We start from the raw sequence: 19,832 nt of genomic DNA on the forward strand, positions 1-19,832 counted from the left end.
CGTCAATCATCCAATATTTGTGCAAGATTAGATACCGCCCCAGCAGTCTGGGTACGCGACTGTGCAAGTGTGTGTATGTGCAGAGTAGGTATTACTAGATATTTCACAATAGTTACCATTGTTATTATATTATATTTATATACTGTAAATATAAGTTGAACATAAAGCATGCATACATGCATGCATGTAAATACACGATATTATTTACCCGAAGTATTAAACTACCACACACACATATAATAATATAAATATATACCTATGTGTACAACATAAATTATCTCATCCCGTCCGAGTGTTGACTTGTGATTGTAATAATATTATATTATAAACATAATATTACATTGTAAGCTACTATCATTACTTACATCCATTTCCATTCGTTAAAAGACGCATTTTTAATCTTAAACAAGATCGTCGTACTTACGTCTAAGATCCGTTCATTAACAATAAGATCTAATTCGCTCGCGGCTTAATAAATGATTGTACTTATGTGCATACTCGACCTAGATAGGCGAACGACGGATGTGGCCGACCCAAGTACGGTAAACGTGCGACCTTTTGGATTATTGTAGTAATAACAGCACAGACAATAGAGCTAATGTTTTACAGAACTTGCGCTTCAATTTTTGCGGAATCACAGATAAATAAATTGTTGACTGTATAGCTCACTGCAATAACCCCATTATTGCAGTTGGATCGATTCCCTCTCGACATGACGTCATTACAATTCTGACAAGTAACAGAATTCGAAGAATTCTTGTTTTTTTTCAAAATAGTCATAAACGTTGAAAAGCACAGTTTAAAACAAAAAATCCAATCTTTTCCATCTAAACGCCAACGTTGCTTTGTAAATCCCAACGATAAACATAAGTTTTACATAACATATAATACCCGTGGTCCAAAAGTCAAATTTTATAGATTTTTTTTTAGAGTATATGCTAGGCTAAAAACACAATGTTATAATAGTATAGCTTATCAAAAGCTATAAAAAACGGCATTACTCGCAAATGTGACGATAAAAGTATCGTTTTCTTAGTGTTTCGTTGTTTCGAGTTCAAGATTTTGACAAATTATTACTGGGATTATTACTGGGATAAACTAATAAATAATACTTATAAATTGAAATCATAAATTATTTTCCCAAACCGTCTTTATTATAAAGCCTAAATAGGATCTCTGTCTGATTAAAGGATCAGAGTGAGGTCAATAAATAATTAGAAAAAAAGTGGGAACCAATTAGAGCGCTTTAGATGCGGATTGGCCGCACTTTAAGACGTTCACAGGTATTATATCGTTTTACAATAATTACAGAAAACTATTTCTGATAAAATAGGTTTAACGCGGTTCAAGTGATAAAAACATAACACTTGTGCCGGGCAAACAGAATTTAAGATCTCTATAGATTTACATAACATCTAGTTTGAGTTTCGTTATTATACTTAAATTGTTTTACTGTTTATTCGATTCTCAAAAATAAATATTAAATAAGTATAATAATAAAAATAAACATCATAATATAAGAACTATTCACCTGAACCGAAAATACGACAGTAATATTATTACTAATTCGATAAAAAATGGCCCTTCGAGTTCAAACCGAGAAAGCACTAAAAAGAAATTATTAAAACATACGTCCTCGGGGCTTAACATTAATTACGCCACTTTTGTAAAACAAAAAGTCGACTTTTTTATTGCCTCAAGAAGCCGAGTACAATTATTATATTAAATTAGTCCGTATAATATGGCCTTAGATTTTTTGCAGCACGACCTGTAATAGTGGTTTTTGGGCAAGCTTAAGTTTATCAGTATATTTAATTTTCATTATTACTAGTCGACGTTTATTAAAAAATATAATTGTCCGCAAATTAAGTAAATGTCAAAACTATTTTTGTATTTAAACGTACAAGTATATTTTATTTTATTTATTTATGAAATTTAAATAAATTACTCGTAGTACTTAACAACGATAACTTTGAATAACGTATAGGTAGTATTTATTTCATTTCAATCCAAATACCTATTGTACACGTCATAGTTGATTAATGTATTTTTGGTATGGGTAATCTGCTACAGGCAATATATAGTAATTTGTATTTTGTTTCCAAAAAATACTATTATACTTGTATTTAAATTACTGAATTTTGCACATGCCTGGATTTAATGGCGTAATTTGAATATATTTACTTTGAAGTAGGTAGATACACTGTTAAATTGTTTTTATTGATCGACTGGTGGTTATAAAACGAATCTGGCGTTTTCCGGGCTAAATTTATGTAGTCTGAGGAAAGTTTAGTGACGATTTTCCAAACAGAAATAAAAAAAACAATTTACAAAATAATAATTGAAAAAAAAATACTTGACGAAATATAACACCAGCTGTTCTGAGACTCTTTAAAAATTCACTGAAGATATTGGGTTTCAATGAAAAAAACGAAAGCAATAAAATGAAGTACTATTTAGTTTTGTTCTTGACGCCAAATCTGGCTGTTATTTTGTAAATAACGCTGTTATTTTCATACGTGTACCTAAGTATATTATTTATTATATTTGTGGTTTAGGTACCTCGGTATTAGACCTCACAAACGATAAAACGATTGTAAATAACTCGATATTATTAACAGTAATCGGACAATCCGCACTCGAGCGCAAAAATATATGATTGAAAAAGTGTAGGTAACCTATAAGCACTGTGCAGTTTAACGAACCGTACATTTTTAGTAATCAACAATGTTCTTCATTCCATTATTTTCCAATCGGTTTTCATTACATCACTGTTCGAAAAGCAGTAGCTGTTGTTTGCCGTGTCAACAAGTCTTAAAACGCTACTGAGTTATTATAACCGATCGTTTGACACTTCATTATTAAAGCGCTTTCAAGTTTTATTAAAAATTATCTATCGTTGTAGGCTGTAACTTAACAACATTAATTTAATTATTATAATGCGCTGTTTACGCAAAACTAACATCCGCTGAAAGTAGATCGAGTTAAATAAACGCTTTGAAGACGAACAGAGTGAAAAACGTATAAAGTATGATAGGATGTATAAATATTATTTACTAGTGCAATTTGGAGAAATTAAAACGCACATTATTTATCCACGACAATTCTGTACTGCATACTTGATTCCAATAGAAATAATATAATTTTAGAGAAAAAAACTTTGACTTTAAATGTTTTTGAAATTGGTCATTTGTTGCATGATAAATTTGTCGTGTATATTAAATATAAAGCGCAACGCGATCCCCGGGTATTATATTTCAATGTACATGTAACTTGTAAGAATTAATAAAGTACAAACATAAGTAGATGCGGAGTAGAATTATTCTACGCTGGTTTAAACCTAATTTATTGGTATCAATGTACACCTTGGGGAAATAATGCGTATGTAACAAATTGTCTATTGATTGGCCTAATGTACAAAGTCGACATCGACTTTATTCCTGTAACATGATAATGTTATAGTAATTATAGTAAGTAATAGGTGACACTCCACCAAAAATAATAGGTATAGCTATATTTAGTTGGTATACACTAGTGAAATAACAAACATTACTATACCTTAATGGAATCATTTAATGTATTTATTTTTTTAAATGAAAACAAATTTGAACTCTCGTTATCGCAAAACCAACATGACAGGACGCCGTTGGATGTATTTTTTACTTGCACTTTTATTGTTTCGTACCTGTTGGAAAACTGAAAACTGTAGTAATAACATAATATTATTAACATGCTTTCATAGACTATTTGACGATAAAAAGAAGAAGCCGCGTAGCTCTATCTCGGTGGACCATTACAATAAAAATAATAATAATTAATAATAAACACCCATGATAATGTTTGCTACAGAAGTACGCATGAATTTAAACTGGAAAATCAATCACTTTTGTGGTAAATACAGATGTATCATTTCATTATAATTTTCTATTATAAGGAAAATATTCTTTAAATTATCTTTTCTATTCATATTCTTATCTTACTTTGTAATACCTTAAAATTACTATAAATTGTACGATATAAAGGCTATATATATATATAAATATATATACTCGTATATATCCGAGAGTTTCATTTATGTTTTCTTTAGATTAATATTGTCTATACAATGAAAAATTATCTTTCCAGTACGATGGGTAAAATATGATAAAATATTAGATTCAACCAAAAAGATTAAAAAAAAATGATACTGTTTATTATATGATTTTCATAATTATACATTAATGTATTTATGCAACAACGTTAATATTATTAGAAGGCCTTTTAAAAGTTAATACTGTAAAGTGGTAAACATTTGCGAACGTTTCTTCTATCGATAATAAAATTTGAGAAACACTACAAAAATTTCACAAATATTACTTTAGCTGGTCGAAACTTCAAAATATATCGAGTAATTACTTATTATTATTAAACATCGCAGTTTTATTTGAATTTTGAACTTTTTATATTCTAAAACGCAATAAGATCCGCCGCTCCCCAGTCGTCGAGTTTGAGTTTCCGAATTTTAATTGAAAACTTTAATAATACCTTAAAACCCGGATAGCAGTAGCGTAAATATGAATTAGGGATGAAACGTGAATAATGAAATTTTCAACTGGAGTAGGATTATTTTTAAGGGAGGGGGCTATCATTAACCAAATCGGTTTAACAGTTTACCAAATCGGGAAAACTACCAACTATAAAAAAATGTTTAGTTGTGTGTCTTCAATCTTAATATTATATTTGAAATTCTCTATGCAATTTTCAAAACCAGCTACGTTTTTTTTTTTTTAGCGAGGATCGAGATTTAAACAGTTTTTACAGTTAAAAACGTTAATTTTGATGGAAACGACGTTATACCATATGATTGCCAACCGAATAATGAATATTTCCTAAAATTTCATTACATTATATTGTAATACATAATTTTTACTTACCACATTTGATGAGTCATCGGTAATATTATTGTCATCTTCGGTGAAATACTAGGCATTGTTTTTTAAAGGAGATTTTTGGCAATTTGGCCGAGAAAATATTTAGTGATTTTTCTTGACACGATAAGAACATCTGCAAAGTGCCATGATAAAAATTGTTATATAATCGCATTAGGCGTGAGTAGGCTAGGTTATCATTATTAACATGTTATAGGTAGACCTTCCAAGCAGGACCTGGTCAAGCAACACTCTCGCAGCTCTTGACAAATGAAATGTAATTACTATGTCAGACTTTGCGTTACCTTTATTTGTTCAATATTTTGCGATCTTGGTCGGCGCCAGATTGTTATCTGCTCGGTTCAGCCCAGCTTTCATGACCGTGTAACACTTTTTAAGGCATAATCGGCGTTGATAAATGATACCATATAATAGCATAGTGATTGTGTGATAACAATTTTTCAGAAATAAACAAAGGATATTTAAATATTAGCATAAAACCTCCCACAAAAAATGTAATGCGAAGATATCAATTTCCCTAATCTCCCTCTCCACTACGCAGCGCTACTTAAATACTTCTATAAAAACAATAGACATACAAACAATATCGTGAAAAAAATCTTAATTCTATTTCTTTCTTCATCTGAGGCTTTATAATTATTATATTCTATTTATTATTATTAGGTATTAGGTATGATGTCATTACTCATTTAGGACATCACGTTTCTATACTAATCTATTAAGTATCATTGGTTGACTATATTTTCTAATACGCATTAACTTTATATAAACACAAGTTATCCTTGTGCTGTACCTATTTTTCTGTTGTTTGTTACATTTACTTAATTTTTATATTAGTATATAAGCTAAGCTTTTATTATGTATAATTGTCAGTCAGTTAGTTTGTGTTTATCTATGATACAGTCAGTCAACCATTAAATATTAAAGTGCTTATTTTATTATTATTAAACAGTTTAACTTATCTTTATAAAGTGTTTATTATATCTGAGTCTATTTTCATTCTTATTATATATGACCAGGGCCCACAAGTACGCTACTAAACGAATATTATCAATTATCATACAGTTTCTTGGTGAATTTAGTGTACATACTAACGAGAATTTTTAATTACATACTTGTAAAATCGCTTATTTATTAATAAAAACCTCTATCTACAATAAAAACCTATGTTTTTATTATGCATAAGGTTTCTTAATAATTAAGTATTATTCCACAAGTAACTTAATTGAATCTTATAATTTATTATTTTTTCCAAATAAATTTTCCTAACAATAATTATTTATAAAACATTTAATTAAAAAATAAAAAAATTGTATTTTTAAAAAAAATTTAAGCAAACTCTTCTGAGATATTTTGAATATACTCGGGAAAACTTTCCACTCTAACAGGGAGACGAATGGTAGTCCATGAAAATGTTTTTTTTTTACTCATTTGGATCCGATATGAAAGGCTTCAACATAAATTTAAAAATAACGATCGCTTTAATTAATACACACATAATATATACAACAAATGCCTCGATAATGTTTCCAATAACGATTTTATGAATTCCGTAAAAAACAAGTTTTTGTTCGTTTAAATATACCTACATGAAAAAACATAATTTAAATAATATTTTAATTGAATTGTCGTTTATCAAACACTTTTATTCCCTATTCCAATTATAATTTGTAGTATATTTAAAGAACTTTGCTGGTAGTGTTTTAATTCAGTATCTTATATCACTATTGGCAGTACCACCTACAAGTTGCAGGGTATAATGCGAATGACTGCACGCAAATAACCAATCGCAAAACTATATTATAAATTATTATTTTACAGTGACATAGGTTCGGGTACAATAGTAAACAACAAAGTTGTCGAAAACCCAGTTTTTTTTTTTAAACTCCTCAGTTATCAGGCTGCTTTCTGGGCAACCGATGAGGACATTATCTCAATGTCCCGTATTTCGGGTTTATTGTATTCGAAATAACTATATTATACAGATGCTCACATCCCTTTCTCTTACAAAGACTGAATAATAATGTGTCGAATGCACCTTACACACAGCCCCGGTCGTATCATACGGCCCGAATAACATAACATAATAATATATTCATATTGTTACAACCACATTCCCTATTGAAACAAGTGCCTGGTCACCGCTACCCCTTAAGCTTAATAGGATTTGGGTCGGCGCCGCTGGAACAACCTCGACTAATATTATTATTGTCCGCCCGCACGTGTATGCGCCCGTATCATCGACCTATATATAGGTGCGCGTGGACCACGCATTCCGCCCGCCCCTTGTCCGGAATTAATTTGAATCAATATATATATATAGGATTCTGACTGTTAGCGCAATCTGTGACCTCAACGACCACCGCGCAACTAAACGGTTACATTTTCTGTTCGCGGCTTTAGACAGAACATAATAATATAGTAGAACTACTACTGTAGAAGATGCCTAGATCCTACAAACAAAATCGCCGAATAAGACAAAATGCACTGCCGAACCCCTCGAGGGAGGCGAAAGGGTCTGCCGCTCTCCATATTTTGCAAGTAATCTAAATTCCAATACACGCAAAATACGAGTAGCTATCAAAGATTCTTCTATACAGATCACTTCCAACGGAAAATGCATTACACGCGATTTTCTTTTGGGTGGATTTCCGAATCACCCAGCCTTATATGAGTGCACTTTTTGGAAATTTGACTATAGTAAAGCAATAGATACATATTAGTACCCTACACATCGTTTATAATTACTGAAAGCCAGTGGTTCATTGTTTTACTGTTGGTAGACTTGGAAGTGGATTATTTAACCAACAGTACATTTAATAATATGCAGGCCCGTCCACAGAGGGATGGGGGTCAACGGGACCATTTCGCTCCAGGCGGCTCCCAGCTTAAAGGGCCCCTGGGACCCGACCCTTAGTCATAAAAATATAAAATACTTAAGACGTGTATAAAATAAACATGTATAGTGTCTATAGGTCTTAGTTTCTATTCCCGTCGATCGTCACCAGGGTAGCAGGATTATCCTACGTTTTGATTTTGATATTCACAGAGACAAAACAAAAAACAACTGGCTAGCAGGTAATATATTTAGGTAATATCACGAGTCAGGACCCGACCCTTTGTCATAAATATAAAGTATAAAAGACTTGTATAGTATAAACATGTCGTATAGCCTACAGGTGAATAGGTCTTAGTTTCTATTCCCGTCGACCGTCACAGGGCAGCGGGATTATCCTACGTTTTGATTTTGATATTCACAGAGACAAAACAAAAAAAACTGGCTAGCAGGTAATATATTTAGGTAATATCACGAGTCAGGACCCGACCCTTTGTCATAAATATAAAGTATAAAAGACTTGTATAGTATAAACATGTCGTATAGCCTACAGGTGAATAGGTCTTAGTTTCTATTCCCGTCGACCGTCACAGGACAGCGGGATTACCCTACGTTTTGGTTTCGATATTTACAAAGAAAGAAAAAAAACAACTGGCTAGCAGGTAATATATTTAGGCTAAACCGGGGCTCGACCCTAAGTCATTAATATAAAATACAAAAGACGTGTATAATACAAATTGTATATTGTATATTGTATATCCTATAGGTCTTAGTTTCTATTCCCGTTGACTGTAACAACTAACAGGGCAGCGGGATTACACTAGCCATTAGGTACATTTTGATTTCGATATTCACAAAGAAAGAACAAAAACAACTGTCTAACAGGTAATATATGTAGGTCATACCATTGAGCATAGATAATATAGTAAATATAGTGTAAACAGCTTGCCAAATTATGGATGTGTTAGAAATTAATTTCCGCTACTACGCTTAATCGATACTTTAATCCATTTAAAACCAACAGGCAACTGTAGCGATAATGCAAACCGTGACAAAATACATATTAAACAGTGTAATATTCGTCAAGTGTAACAACCTTGTCGGAGTAGAGACAAAACACGTTTTTACTATAAGTATCATTTACTCACACCTGTCAAAAATTGAAATATCATACAATATACACACAGCATTCCGATTATAAATTACAGCCAACATAGATACATTACATATTTAGTAGGTATATAATCTTCACTTAATATTTCGACGAAATTATAAGTTTTTAAAAATACTAAAAATCTTGACAAGTTATTAAAAATCTAAAACTACTGGTTAAGAAAATTTCAAATTCTTTATAGTACTTAAATTTCCAAAGAATAGGTACCTGCTTAAAAATTTGTTCAAATAGTAGAAACACAGAATAGAAATTGTATAGCTAATCACGGTAAAACGGTTAACGATATTAGGTATAATATCACTGAATACCGAATAGATTATCAAAGACAGAATGCCTTATCAGTATCTAATTGCCGGTGTTGAAATAATAAAGCAGCGGAAATTTTCCCGCCAATGGACAATGTGTTATCACGTATTGTCACAAAATCAAAAACTTAAAAATCAAATTACATTTTCTACTTTCGGCAACATTTTTATACTTATTTCAAACGCCAATGGCCATTTACAATTCAGATTACTACGATTAATTAATTACTATTAAGACTATTAATACTCCAACGCGACGTGCCGATTGTGTTCATCAAGTCATGCCGCTGTTTTTGATTCTGCCCGTCGCGTATTCCAGCTGTGAATATTATACTGTTTTTTGTACATAATACCAATTATTTATTGTTATACTTAATTGTGGACAAACATGTTGGACGACAGCACCGACGAATTACTTCTGGACGATTTCAGTTGTGAGCAACTTAATAAGGTACTTAATTTTAACATACAATCTTTCGACAGTCTGTTTGACAGCTTTTTTAAATACAGTTAAAATTTGTTTTGTTTCACTAGAAATTGGACGAAATTTGTTGTATTGTCAAAGATTCTAATTATCAGGGCAACAAAGAATTAATTATCAAGAAATTTATGACGGTAAGGCTGCTGTTAATATTATACCTTACCTATTTGTACATTAAGTTGAACATTTTATAATTATTTCATCTAGAGTTGTATTGAAATGTTAAATGTCGGCAAACAGTCTTTGGCGTATATTGATCGAGGATCTAATTTATCGACCAGTATTTTATCTGACGTGATGGCTTACGTACAGGCCTCAATCATGACGTTTAAACACTGTTCACAAAGCAATAGCGTGTACGGACCTGATCTCTTCGAAAGTATACGTCAGCCGCTCACTGAATTTTTTCAAAAATCCTCCGACCTACAGACCTGTTGCTTTAGAGTCGTAGAAAATATCAAATTTGATCCAAGTAAAAAACAAGATGTAGAATCTATAACAAACAGTAAGTACTAAAGCAGCACTTGTTTAATAATTGTTACAAATAATGTTTAATTATTATTCAATTGAACAAAAAAAAAAACAACAATTAAATTCTATTGGAGATCAAATTGAACTTTCTTTTTATTAAACATAGGCATTAGGCACGATTACGATAACTGTCATATACAGCTTGTGTAATAACGTCATTGTATCGTTTTACAGTTTTACAACTTATCTGGCATGGCGCCGAAGCTGTGTTTAGTTTGAGCACCAAAGTGATGAGCGCCAACTGGAAAATGTACGTCACCCTGTTGCAAAAGTACTCGTCTCAGTTGAAAGATTACGTCAACACTGATGAACCAATCGAGTTTCTGTGTACAAAAATCAAGTGTAATGTCATATCTTTTCGGTGTGGCGATGAAATGCCACTAAAGTTATCCACATACATGATACGTGTTTTGGTGAAATTGTGCACGCATGGTCGTATGTTGACGTCGCAAAATAAACTGTTGGAGCTGTTATTGTTTTTAAACAGGTAGGTCAACCAGCAGCAGCGGCTTGAGCATGAATAAAAAGTATGTTGTTGCTAAAGTTTACTTTTATTTTTTATACCGTATGCCTAAGGTAAAAATGATATCACTAGGATTTTTTGTACTATTGTCTTATTGATATTCTATCATTATAGTTGAATGGTTTTCACAAGATATAACTTGAGAGTAATAATTGTTTTTATTTCTGTTTAGTCATTGGTTGTCAGATAAGCAAGAGGTCGTCACTCTTAAAGATAAACTGTCAATTTTCGTTGACCAGCTACTATTAATATCCGATGAGTCTTTTTACCAGGTAACAGATAAACATAATTTTCAATTTAATTATATTTTTATTAGCATTTTAATTCTGAGTGGCTTTATTGCCGATAATATTGATGATAAAGAAATTATGTTTATCGGCTGTTCAGTTAGGTTTACCGGTTAATTTCAAGGAGATTTTAAACCACTAAAATTAGACAATTTTATCTCAGGGTCCTTTTTGTGCACGCATATTAAGTTTTCATAACTAACAGGAATTTTATTGTATTTTAACTTTTCTAATACTTTACCTTCTTATAATGTCATAGTCTAATATTGTATTGTGTCCTTGTATAGGTGTTTCATTCAAGCTGTCAGAGTATTTTGAATGCCAACTGCGCCAGTAGAAAGATATCAGCTCTATACTTTGCCTCAGTGTTGTTGAAACGTTTTGTAGAAAACCAGTATCAACAAGAACAGTTATTTTCACTGATTTGCACCATTTTTCAACTACTCGATAGTGTCGAATGGGCCATATTTTGTATCAGCGATATTTACGAACAGACCTTGACTAATATGGCCGCGGCTGTTTTGGTTTCAGACGACGTCAATTTGTTTGAGAAAATCGAAAAAATAATTTTCTCCAACATACTTCAAACCCGGTTTGTGACGGCCATGTTGGCCAGCGACTTATGGATTATTATTGTAAGGTGTGCAAGTATGTCTTTAGTAAGCGTTTTGTACAATATTTCAGTAAAATAACACTTAAATATCTCTTTAAAAACACTTTAGTATGATGAGTTCACAATTTAATTTCAGCTGAAGCCCAGTGCTCAAAATTTATGAAGGGGGGACCCAAAAAAAATGTTAATATTACCTAATTTCAGTTTAATGAGGATGCCTTCATAATACAGACCTGCCAAATGTTAGTTTTATTAAAATCTTTTGAAAAAAAACACATTTTTATTTTCATATCCCCATAAAGCTAAAATTACCTCTAATAAAGCGAAAAAAAGAAAAAGTTAACTTTTTTCAAGAGAAAGAATTATGTTGTCGATTGTTTTTTTTTAATGCAAAGCGGTAGGGTTAACTCTATAAAAAAAACCTCATACAAATTTTGGATGTAGTATATTATTTTTCGCTAAATTAAAGCGTTTGGTTCTAAACTTATATTTGATATAGTTGGTCCAAACACATTATTACTGTATTTATTATAATAATTCCTTTGAAAATAAAAAAAATTGTTAATTATTTTATTCGCTCCACTGAAAAACATTAAATCATAGGGACGCTATCAAATTATCACTTATCTCTTATCATTTATCACGTGAAAATGGCGACGCGACAATGGCCAATACTATAATACCCATGTTAAAAGTAATTTTAAACCAAGATTATGTAAATAACTTTAAGTTTTACTATATTTTATCATCTGACTTTTAACGAAACGTTTTGCTGAAAAAAAGTTGTATAATTCTGTTTCGGCTCATATTAACTTTATTTATTTATGACAAACTTCTTGCTCAAACACCAAAGGGATTGAAATAAAAGCCTTCAAAAATTAGATCCTCCTGCCTTCATTAAATAAACGTCACTGATTTATATATCCTATGCTTTTATATGTATTCACATTTTTGTTTCCTCTCTTGCCAGATACCTTTCGCCAGAGGCATCCGAAATTCAATTTAGCAAACTGGCCAAACTCTTTGATGCACTCGTTGTCATGCCGGCGTTTGGTCAAAGCCCACAATTCATTTTTCTGGACGCACTGCTCCGTAGACATTTTGCATTCATAACCGACAAACGACACTTGGCCAACACTTGTCCGCAGTTCAACAACGCCCACTTGAAAGCGTCCATAGGAATACTGCACATCTCCACGCTGTCCAAGAAACAACGTTTGTCCGATTTGGTACGAAGCACAATTAGGAATTATATAGGATAATAACTATACTACCGATATATACTGATGATGTTGAAAAGTTAATGCATAAATGCTTATAAAAATTTCCTAAAAATCGCGCATTATAAATTAAAAATAACGAATTCAAAAAATTGTTTTCATTGACATAAAAAAAAATTACCTTTATTGAAAAACAACAAACAAATATTTTTAAATAACATCAAGTATAAATATATGTTGATCGATAAAACTTTGTTATAGGGGAACAAACAATTTTCTTATTAGACAAATTAAATTAAATTGTAAAAAATTAAAACATTTTAATTCTTTTAAAAAAAAAAATATAAAAAAAATTATACTAAGTTTTACTGTGGGTTTTCGCAGTAAAAGTCATGGTAAAATTACACAAAATTATTATAATATTATCTAATTAAAAATTGAGTATATAGGCTTAGAAATTTTAGATGCTTACTAGTTAATTATATAAAAACGCTACAAAAAAATAAAAATTTAGAGTTCAATTTTTTCACTCCTCAAGAATTACATTTTGATCTAGATATCCAGTTCGTGCTATAACATTAGTTAAAAAGAGAGTAAAATCTGTTAGGTTAGGTTTTTCTGAACTGAACATCATAGAGACCGTACGTATCAAATATGTTCAAAATTATTGCATTTGGTCTAACCTTTTAATTAACCCTTGTGTTGTTTTTGTCAGGTAAAAACGTTGACGTACATTCCGTATCAAAAAAATACAGACCATTTAACGGAGGACGTAGCGAATGTGTGGAAATTAATCAAGGACGACCATCCTGTTGGTTTCATTAGCGCTTTGGTCGAAGTCAGTACAAGCTCGGACGCGCTAGTGAAAAAAATCATTCCTAATGTATGCAACATATAACTTTTCTAATTCATTTTGAATCCGTTACTGCTAAACATGACGCCTATTACATTTTCAATTTTCATGTTACAATAATGTGCAAATAGGCTCCCAGTTAACAAGGGATTCGAGGGCACTTGCCCAATTTTCCCTGGCGTGACCCCTTGAATTAATTTGTTGCCCTTTTAGCCTTCCCCTCTTCCCTTTACACGGATGAAATTTAATTACAAATGTACAATAAATAGTTTGCAACAATTGGGATAAAGGGTCTAGGCCTCCGTCACTGTCGGAAGCCCAGGGTAAGGTCTATAAAATAGTAAATACTCGAGTTAGGGTGAGAAGTTTAAAAACAACCTACCCTTCCCTTGACTGTGCTGGAATGCACTTATGCAATAGACGTGTGGAATGTATGCGATTTTATTGCGTTTTTTTTTTAGGCATCTAAATTGTTAAACGACCGAAGAGCAGATGATACGACCGAGATGAAACGTTGTCGATTGCGGTTGCTGAGATCAATGTTGCCTCACGTGTCGTCGTCAGTTCATGAAAAAACTGTTGTAGATGTCTTCCATGAATACCTGTTTGACCAGCATCCTTTAGTGCGACAATGGACCGTCGAGACAGTCGTTTACTTTGTGAGCGTGACTGGCAAACAAAATCACCTGATAACCATGTTGTTCAAGCAACCCCAAGTCCGGGCCATGGTTACGGATTATTTGCAAATGAAAACCGACGAGAGTTACATAAAAAGTTTCGACAATGTCGCCGATCATTTTCGACGGTTGTCAGAATCGGGTAAGTTCAAACACTCGTGCTGGCATACTGGCCGTTTAGAAAAAGCTCTGGACAAATTGAAAACGAATATAGACAGTTTGAACAGCGTACTACTTGGAGATACAAACATTTCGGCTGATGACCATAACAGGCTAAAACAGTACTGCGCCCTGTTGAACAGTCTATGTGAAAAAACTCAAGATGGTATCGTTGGATAGATTTGATCGTTTTACTACATTTACCATGTTTTTAGTCGTTTATAAAAAATGCAATGGCCTTAAAAAAAACCTAAATTAATGGGTGGGGGAGACTATTTGTACTGAATTCAAAAATAACGTAAGATCCCATTGTATTATCAGTAATTTATATATAAACAAATACAAATTAAAATTTTCACTATTATACCTCAATATTATTATTATTTAAAATAATCTAAATGTTATATATTTTGTATGATGTCTATTGTTTATTATGTAAATAATATTCCATAAGAATGCTAAATAAGTTGTTAGACGTTATCTATTGTGTGTAATTGTTTACCAGATAAAACACCGTTATTGCAGTATTCTGAGATTGTTATTTGGGTGGATTACAGCAGATTTATAATAATATATTATATGTATAATATGTATTATATTACAACAGTACTAGAGCAGTGAAATATTACCCACTCAACTAAACCTATTCAATTTTAATAATGTACATGACTGGTGACCATGTAGGAAATAATAATAATAATAAAAAAACAATTTACTACAAATAGAAAGGAATCAAGTAGTTATGAAAAAATATTGTTGTAGACTTTCAGTCTGTATAACACAATTCAATTGTTTTTCTAAAGAACAAGACACATATTATAAAGTGTAAAAAGTTACAATTGCAAGTCTCTGATAAATGTGTTAAAAACAAATTTAAATGATACTTGTCTTTTAGTTGTATAAAATATTTTACTAGTAAATGTGTAATTATTAAAAAATATCAACTTAATTAAGCGATAGCGAGCACATCGTAAATTTCTTTTGCCAGCATGTAATTTTCAAAAATTGATAACTTCAGATATTTTATATCTTCTGTATCCTCAGATCTTTTCATTTGAAGTATTACGTTTTCCTGAAAATGTTGTAAACAAAATGTTAAGCAATATTTAATAGTTTTTAGTCGATGGTTTTATATATTATAGTTATCACTACACACTACATCACAAGTTAACCGGAAAATCAGTAGGCCAATTTCTATAAAAGATTTAATATGTTATTCTCTTTTAAAGTATAATTAAATATTAAAGAATTTCTATATGCATTTATCCGTTTCGGTCGACTGTTAATCAAATGATATCAGGTTAACGCTTTTTAAAAATAAACCTGAATCGACAACTCAAAGTTTATTGCTTTTTAAAATCCGATCACAACATATACACAGAACTGTTGAATTGAACATGACACAATTAAATATTTCTACAAAATAAATACTATAAAATGTGTCGGTAGCGAGGACATTAAATTATATTGCCTATTTCAGTAATTATTATTCAAACCAATTGTACCATGTACACACATAAATATATTTATTACTATACAGAAAAATACTGCTACCATAACAAAAACAATTAGACACTTACGTAGTCTTTAAATAGCGTGTACAAAATTCCGGTTCCATTTTTTGATAAAGTAAGAGACTTTAATAGTTTAAGAGCGGAAAATTTAATGTCTTTTTGTTCCGGATAACTTGGTTTTTGTATATCTTTGAAAATTACGGCTAGCAAGTCTGAATTTTCGAAGACTCCAATTCTTCCGATGTTAAGGTACTTGCTTAAATTGTAAAGTATTGCATAAGAGATCCTAAAGGAACATTTTTTTTTTTTTAATGTTATATTTAAATATTATAATACGCATTTAAATTATAATAATGTATAGGACTTGCAAGTTGATGTGAAAAAAAATGTATGTATAGATACACATCCTAGAGATGTCAAGTCCTAGAAATGTCAGAAAAAATTAAATTTCTTTAATTTGTCAAAAAGAAATTATTTTATATTATAATATTATAGCCTATACAAGTAAGAAATCCCTAGCATAACTCAATTAAATAAAGTCAAATTAAAATTTCCCATGATAATTAAATTTAATAAAAAAAATACTTAGTTGAGATTAAAAATTATGCTGAATTTTTCAAAACGGGGATATAAATTCATTAAAATAGTTCAAAAATTGTTCTTTTTTTTTTTACCTTTTAACATCATATTCGGGGATTGCTATTATCGACACTATAGCTGATATAATACTCAAACGGCTATAGAACAAATCACATCCTTCTGTAGTAGTACAAGTATTGGCCACAATAGCCAATACATATAGAATTAGTTGACGTTCGTTTTGTTGAAGTGAAACTCGGTTTTTATGTTTTTTGAAATAAGAAGACAGTATATTTTCCATGTAGTCTAAACATTTTTTTTCTCTCTTGAAAAAAAAAAAATTACTTATATTAAATTTACTATAATAATATTGACCGCGTGTCTATATTGATCATCGTTTTGGTACGCTTACTATTTCTTCTAATAATATATCTATAAATGGCGTTTGGGAACATATGAAAATCATTTTAATCAACAAACAATTATCAGAATAACTGGTCGTCTCCTTTTCTCGAAGGCGATCACTTAATTCTACCACTTTATTTTCAAGCATAATAATTTTGTTTTCGGTCTTAGAGTCTTTAGAAGTTTCTGCAATCAATTTCTTATATCAGCAAGTAGTAGGTATTAAATCAATTTCCAAACAACATTCAATAAAATTGAATGTGTACATTTAATGTACACATTCCATGGATGGTAGAGAATATGAAATTATCTCTATCACATTATCTCTATAGCACTTAAACAGTTTTACAGACCCTCCATATTTTTTGGCTTTTTCGACCGATAGTAAATAGCTAGTAAAAAAGACAGCCAAAAATATCTAAAATACCATTAAATAAATAATTCCTAGGTGCTCACATCAATATGGGGGTTTATCATGTAGTTTACTTCCTGATGTATAGATTTAAACAATTTCTACCTACTTTACATGTCTTAGAATTTTTAAAAAAATAATTGAATGGTTAATTCACCCAGCTATTTACTTATAAAAATTCCAACTTAGTAAGACATTACTAAACTCCAACATTACTTAAAAAACAAATATTTCCTAAGTTAAGTTTTCAGTTAAAAGTTAGTTATAAAGTTTTAATTATAAACAAAACTCTAATTCGTGTAAAAACGATAAAATGTTTAATTATTTTTGTGATATTATAATAGATAAATAATAGATTTTAGTAAAAGCTAATATCATTTTTTATATCTTGGTCCACCACACATAGAGGATCTAGGAAACTCCAGAAAAAACAATTTTTGTTTTGCGATGAAAACCCTATATTCTACAATTTTTTTAGAGACATTTTAGTTATATTTTATTAATAACGGTATGTTTGGTAAGGTTAAATGCAATTATTACTTAACGTTTGTAAGGTTTTACTTTTGTTTAGCAATTGAAGACAATTTTCTTCCAATTCATTTGTTATATTTGCGACTTGCGACAAAGGTATTTCTTGGGCGTTTCCGTATATTTCGTTAAATGCATCATTATAAAGAGACTGTAATTTTAATTTAATAATAAGTAGTTAACCGTGAAACTTGTTATTTTATATTATTAAGTAGTTGATGGGTACTATAATATATAGGTTAAAAAAAACACACACCATTAGTTGATGTACGGATTCGTTCTTCTCCGAGCCACTAGACCGAGTCGAACTCATTATCAGAGTGGAATTGGTGGACAGATCGTTATCCGAGGAGTGGTCGGTGCTTATGTCTAGTTCGTGATCAAAATATCTATCTCCGTTCATAGTTTAGTCCCCGGGTATTGCTAAAAAAAAAAAATTAATTAAGATCAAATTAAGGTATCTAACAATAGGTATTAACGGTAAAATGTAAATACTATAACGACACGATACCTAGTATATGATTAGACTTGTGTCGCAGTAACAGATCAACTAAAAATGTAATTAAACGTGCTAAAAATTAAAACCGATTGTGTGAAATCTTGTCATAATGAATATATACTATAACGCCCATCTTTTGTTTTTGTGAACAACAGGTTATTGTGCAAGTTGTAACCACTAACCGTGTTACAATTCGAATACCGCGGTTGGGTGGGTTTGTCGTTTGGTGTTTTTTTTATTAACAACTTTGAACTTACTATCATTGAACTATTAACTAGTAAGACGTGTTACACTGTTATCTAGTCTTAAGAATGAAGAGTAAAAAGAGTTATTGGTCAACTAATTTGCTGGGTTGTTATTTTCCGAATAAGACTGTCAATTATATTTGATTTAAAAATTTAGCTAGCCGTCGCTTGTACCAGTCTTTTTTAAGTGCCAAACTATGGCACACATGTGCGATACTAAATTCACAAGCGAGCAATGTAGAAGTCATAAAAAACATCTAGCGTGAAAATTAAAATGTTTTTCCCATACTGACACTAATCACTATATATTAAGGAGTGATGAGAACCAAAAGGGTATGAGTACCTCTTAAAAAGAAACACGAAACATTATAAAACAAACGCGAATAGAAAAAGGTCTCATTTCCGAATATAATAAACTTTTTTTTGAAGTATTACGAAAAGGAGCTAAGGTTTGGGTTGTGATCGTCGATTTGCACTATCACTAAAAATTACAAATATATAATTAATAGCTAGTACAGTGAGGTCGGAGCATAATGGGGATGGAGAGGTTACATGTTTACAGAAATTATTATAACTAAAAGTGATAAAATCACTATTAAATAAACGCTTCGAGTCGATGAGTAATAAGTATAAACCACACATAGCAACCTAAAAGCTGACTACGGTCGAATTGTAATTTTATCTTTTTGGTTTTTCCTTAAAAAAAAAAAATGTTTGATATAACCCCATTCTATATCTGCATTTGGTCTAATTTTCATACATACACCACTAAAACTTTGCAAGAAAAAGCAAAAGAAAGGAAAAATAAGTTAATTAACGGTTTTTTTTTCGTTGACCCACAGCGCCCAGGCGTCCCATAAGAAGCTAGCTTCAAAAATTCCACCTTTTAGAAAAAAGGATGTACGATAATTGTTTAGGTTGTCAAAGTTATAAGTTGAAAAAAGTTATTAAATACCTTCAAAATTGGAATATTACCCAATTTGATGGCAGCTTTTTGATATTTATGTAATAGTGTGTGCCGCTACATACCAAAATACATGTCAAAATAACGATTATGATAAAC

General features: G+C 31.0%; 2 protein-coding genes across 4 annotated transcripts; one reads left to right on the forward strand and one right to left on the reverse strand.

Moving 5' to 3' along the window:
* Nucleotides 1-9,375: 9,375 nt before the first annotated feature.
* Nucleotides 9,376-14,951, forward strand: LOC126836554 (uncharacterized). Its single transcript, XM_050570078.1, has 9 exons — nucleotides 9,376-9,694; nucleotides 9,778-9,858; nucleotides 9,932-10,229; nucleotides 10,430-10,742; nucleotides 10,951-11,050; nucleotides 11,353-11,705; nucleotides 12,649-12,907; nucleotides 13,614-13,781; nucleotides 14,213-14,951. The coding sequence occupies exons 1-9, from the start codon at nucleotides 9,632-9,634 to the stop codon at nucleotides 14,765-14,767; spliced, it is 2,190 nt and encodes a 729-aa protein (XP_050426035.1). The 5' UTR covers nucleotides 9,376-9,631; the 3' UTR covers nucleotides 14,768-14,951.
* Nucleotides 14,952-15,476: 525 nt separating this feature from the next.
* On the reverse strand, nucleotides 15,477-19,832 carry LOC126836771 (uncharacterized). 3 transcript variants are annotated; one of them, XM_050570401.1, is made up of 7 exons: nucleotides 19,725-19,832; nucleotides 18,282-18,448; nucleotides 18,038-18,176; nucleotides 17,093-17,271; nucleotides 16,776-17,005; nucleotides 16,168-16,387; nucleotides 15,477-15,659 (listed from the first exon to the last, which is right to left on the reverse strand). In XM_050570401.1, the coding sequence occupies exons 2-7, from the start codon at nucleotides 18,426-18,428 to the stop codon at nucleotides 15,537-15,539; spliced, it is 1,038 nt and encodes a 345-aa protein (XP_050426358.1). In that variant the 5' UTR covers nucleotides 18,429-18,448; nucleotides 19,725-19,832; the 3' UTR covers nucleotides 15,477-15,536. The 3 variants fall into 3 exon arrangements, with proteins under 3 accessions (XP_050426358.1, XP_050426359.1, XP_050426357.1); XM_050570402.1 differs by lacking the exon at nucleotides 19,725-19,832 and adding an exon at nucleotides 18,537-18,899 and having other exon boundaries at nucleotides 18,059-18,176; XM_050570400.1 differs by lacking the exon at nucleotides 19,725-19,832 and adding an exon at nucleotides 18,537-18,899.

This window comes from Adelges cooleyi, unplaced genomic scaffold, assembly GCF_023614345.1.
Source record: "Adelges cooleyi isolate 19-005CV unplaced genomic scaffold, UGA_ACOO_1.1 ACOO_flye_CR_arks_rails_tigmint_CR_PRNA_247, whole genome shotgun sequence".
Classification (NCBI taxonomy): Eukaryota; Metazoa; Arthropoda; class Insecta; order Hemiptera; family Adelgidae; genus Adelges; species Adelges cooleyi.

Excerpts from the sequence above, each read along its gene's own strand:
- LOC126836554 (XM_050570078.1), top strand. The coding sequence starts at position 9,632 with ATGTTGGACGACAGCACCGACGAATTACTTCTGGACGATTTCAGTTGT. Across the intron at positions 11,051-11,352 it reads CCGATGAGTCTTTTTACCAG|GTGTTTCATTCAAGCTGTCA; the intron begins GTAACAGATAAA and ends GTCCTTGTATAG. Across the intron at positions 11,706-12,648 it reads TTATGGATTATTATTGTAAG|ATACCTTTCGCCAGAGGCAT; the intron begins GTGTGCAAGTAT and ends CTCTCTTGCCAG.
- LOC126836771 (XM_050570401.1), bottom strand. The coding sequence starts at position 18,428 with ATGAACGGAGATAGATATTTTGATCACGAACTAGACATAAGCACCGAC. Across the intron at positions 17,272-18,037 it reads TAAAACCTTACAAACGTTAA|AAACTTCTAAAGACTCTAAG; the intron begins GTAATAATTGCA and ends AATTGATTGCAG. Across the intron at positions 15,660-16,167 it reads ACACGCTATTTAAAGACTAC|GAAAACGTAATACTTCAAAT; the intron begins GTAAGTGTCTAA and ends CAACATTTTCAG.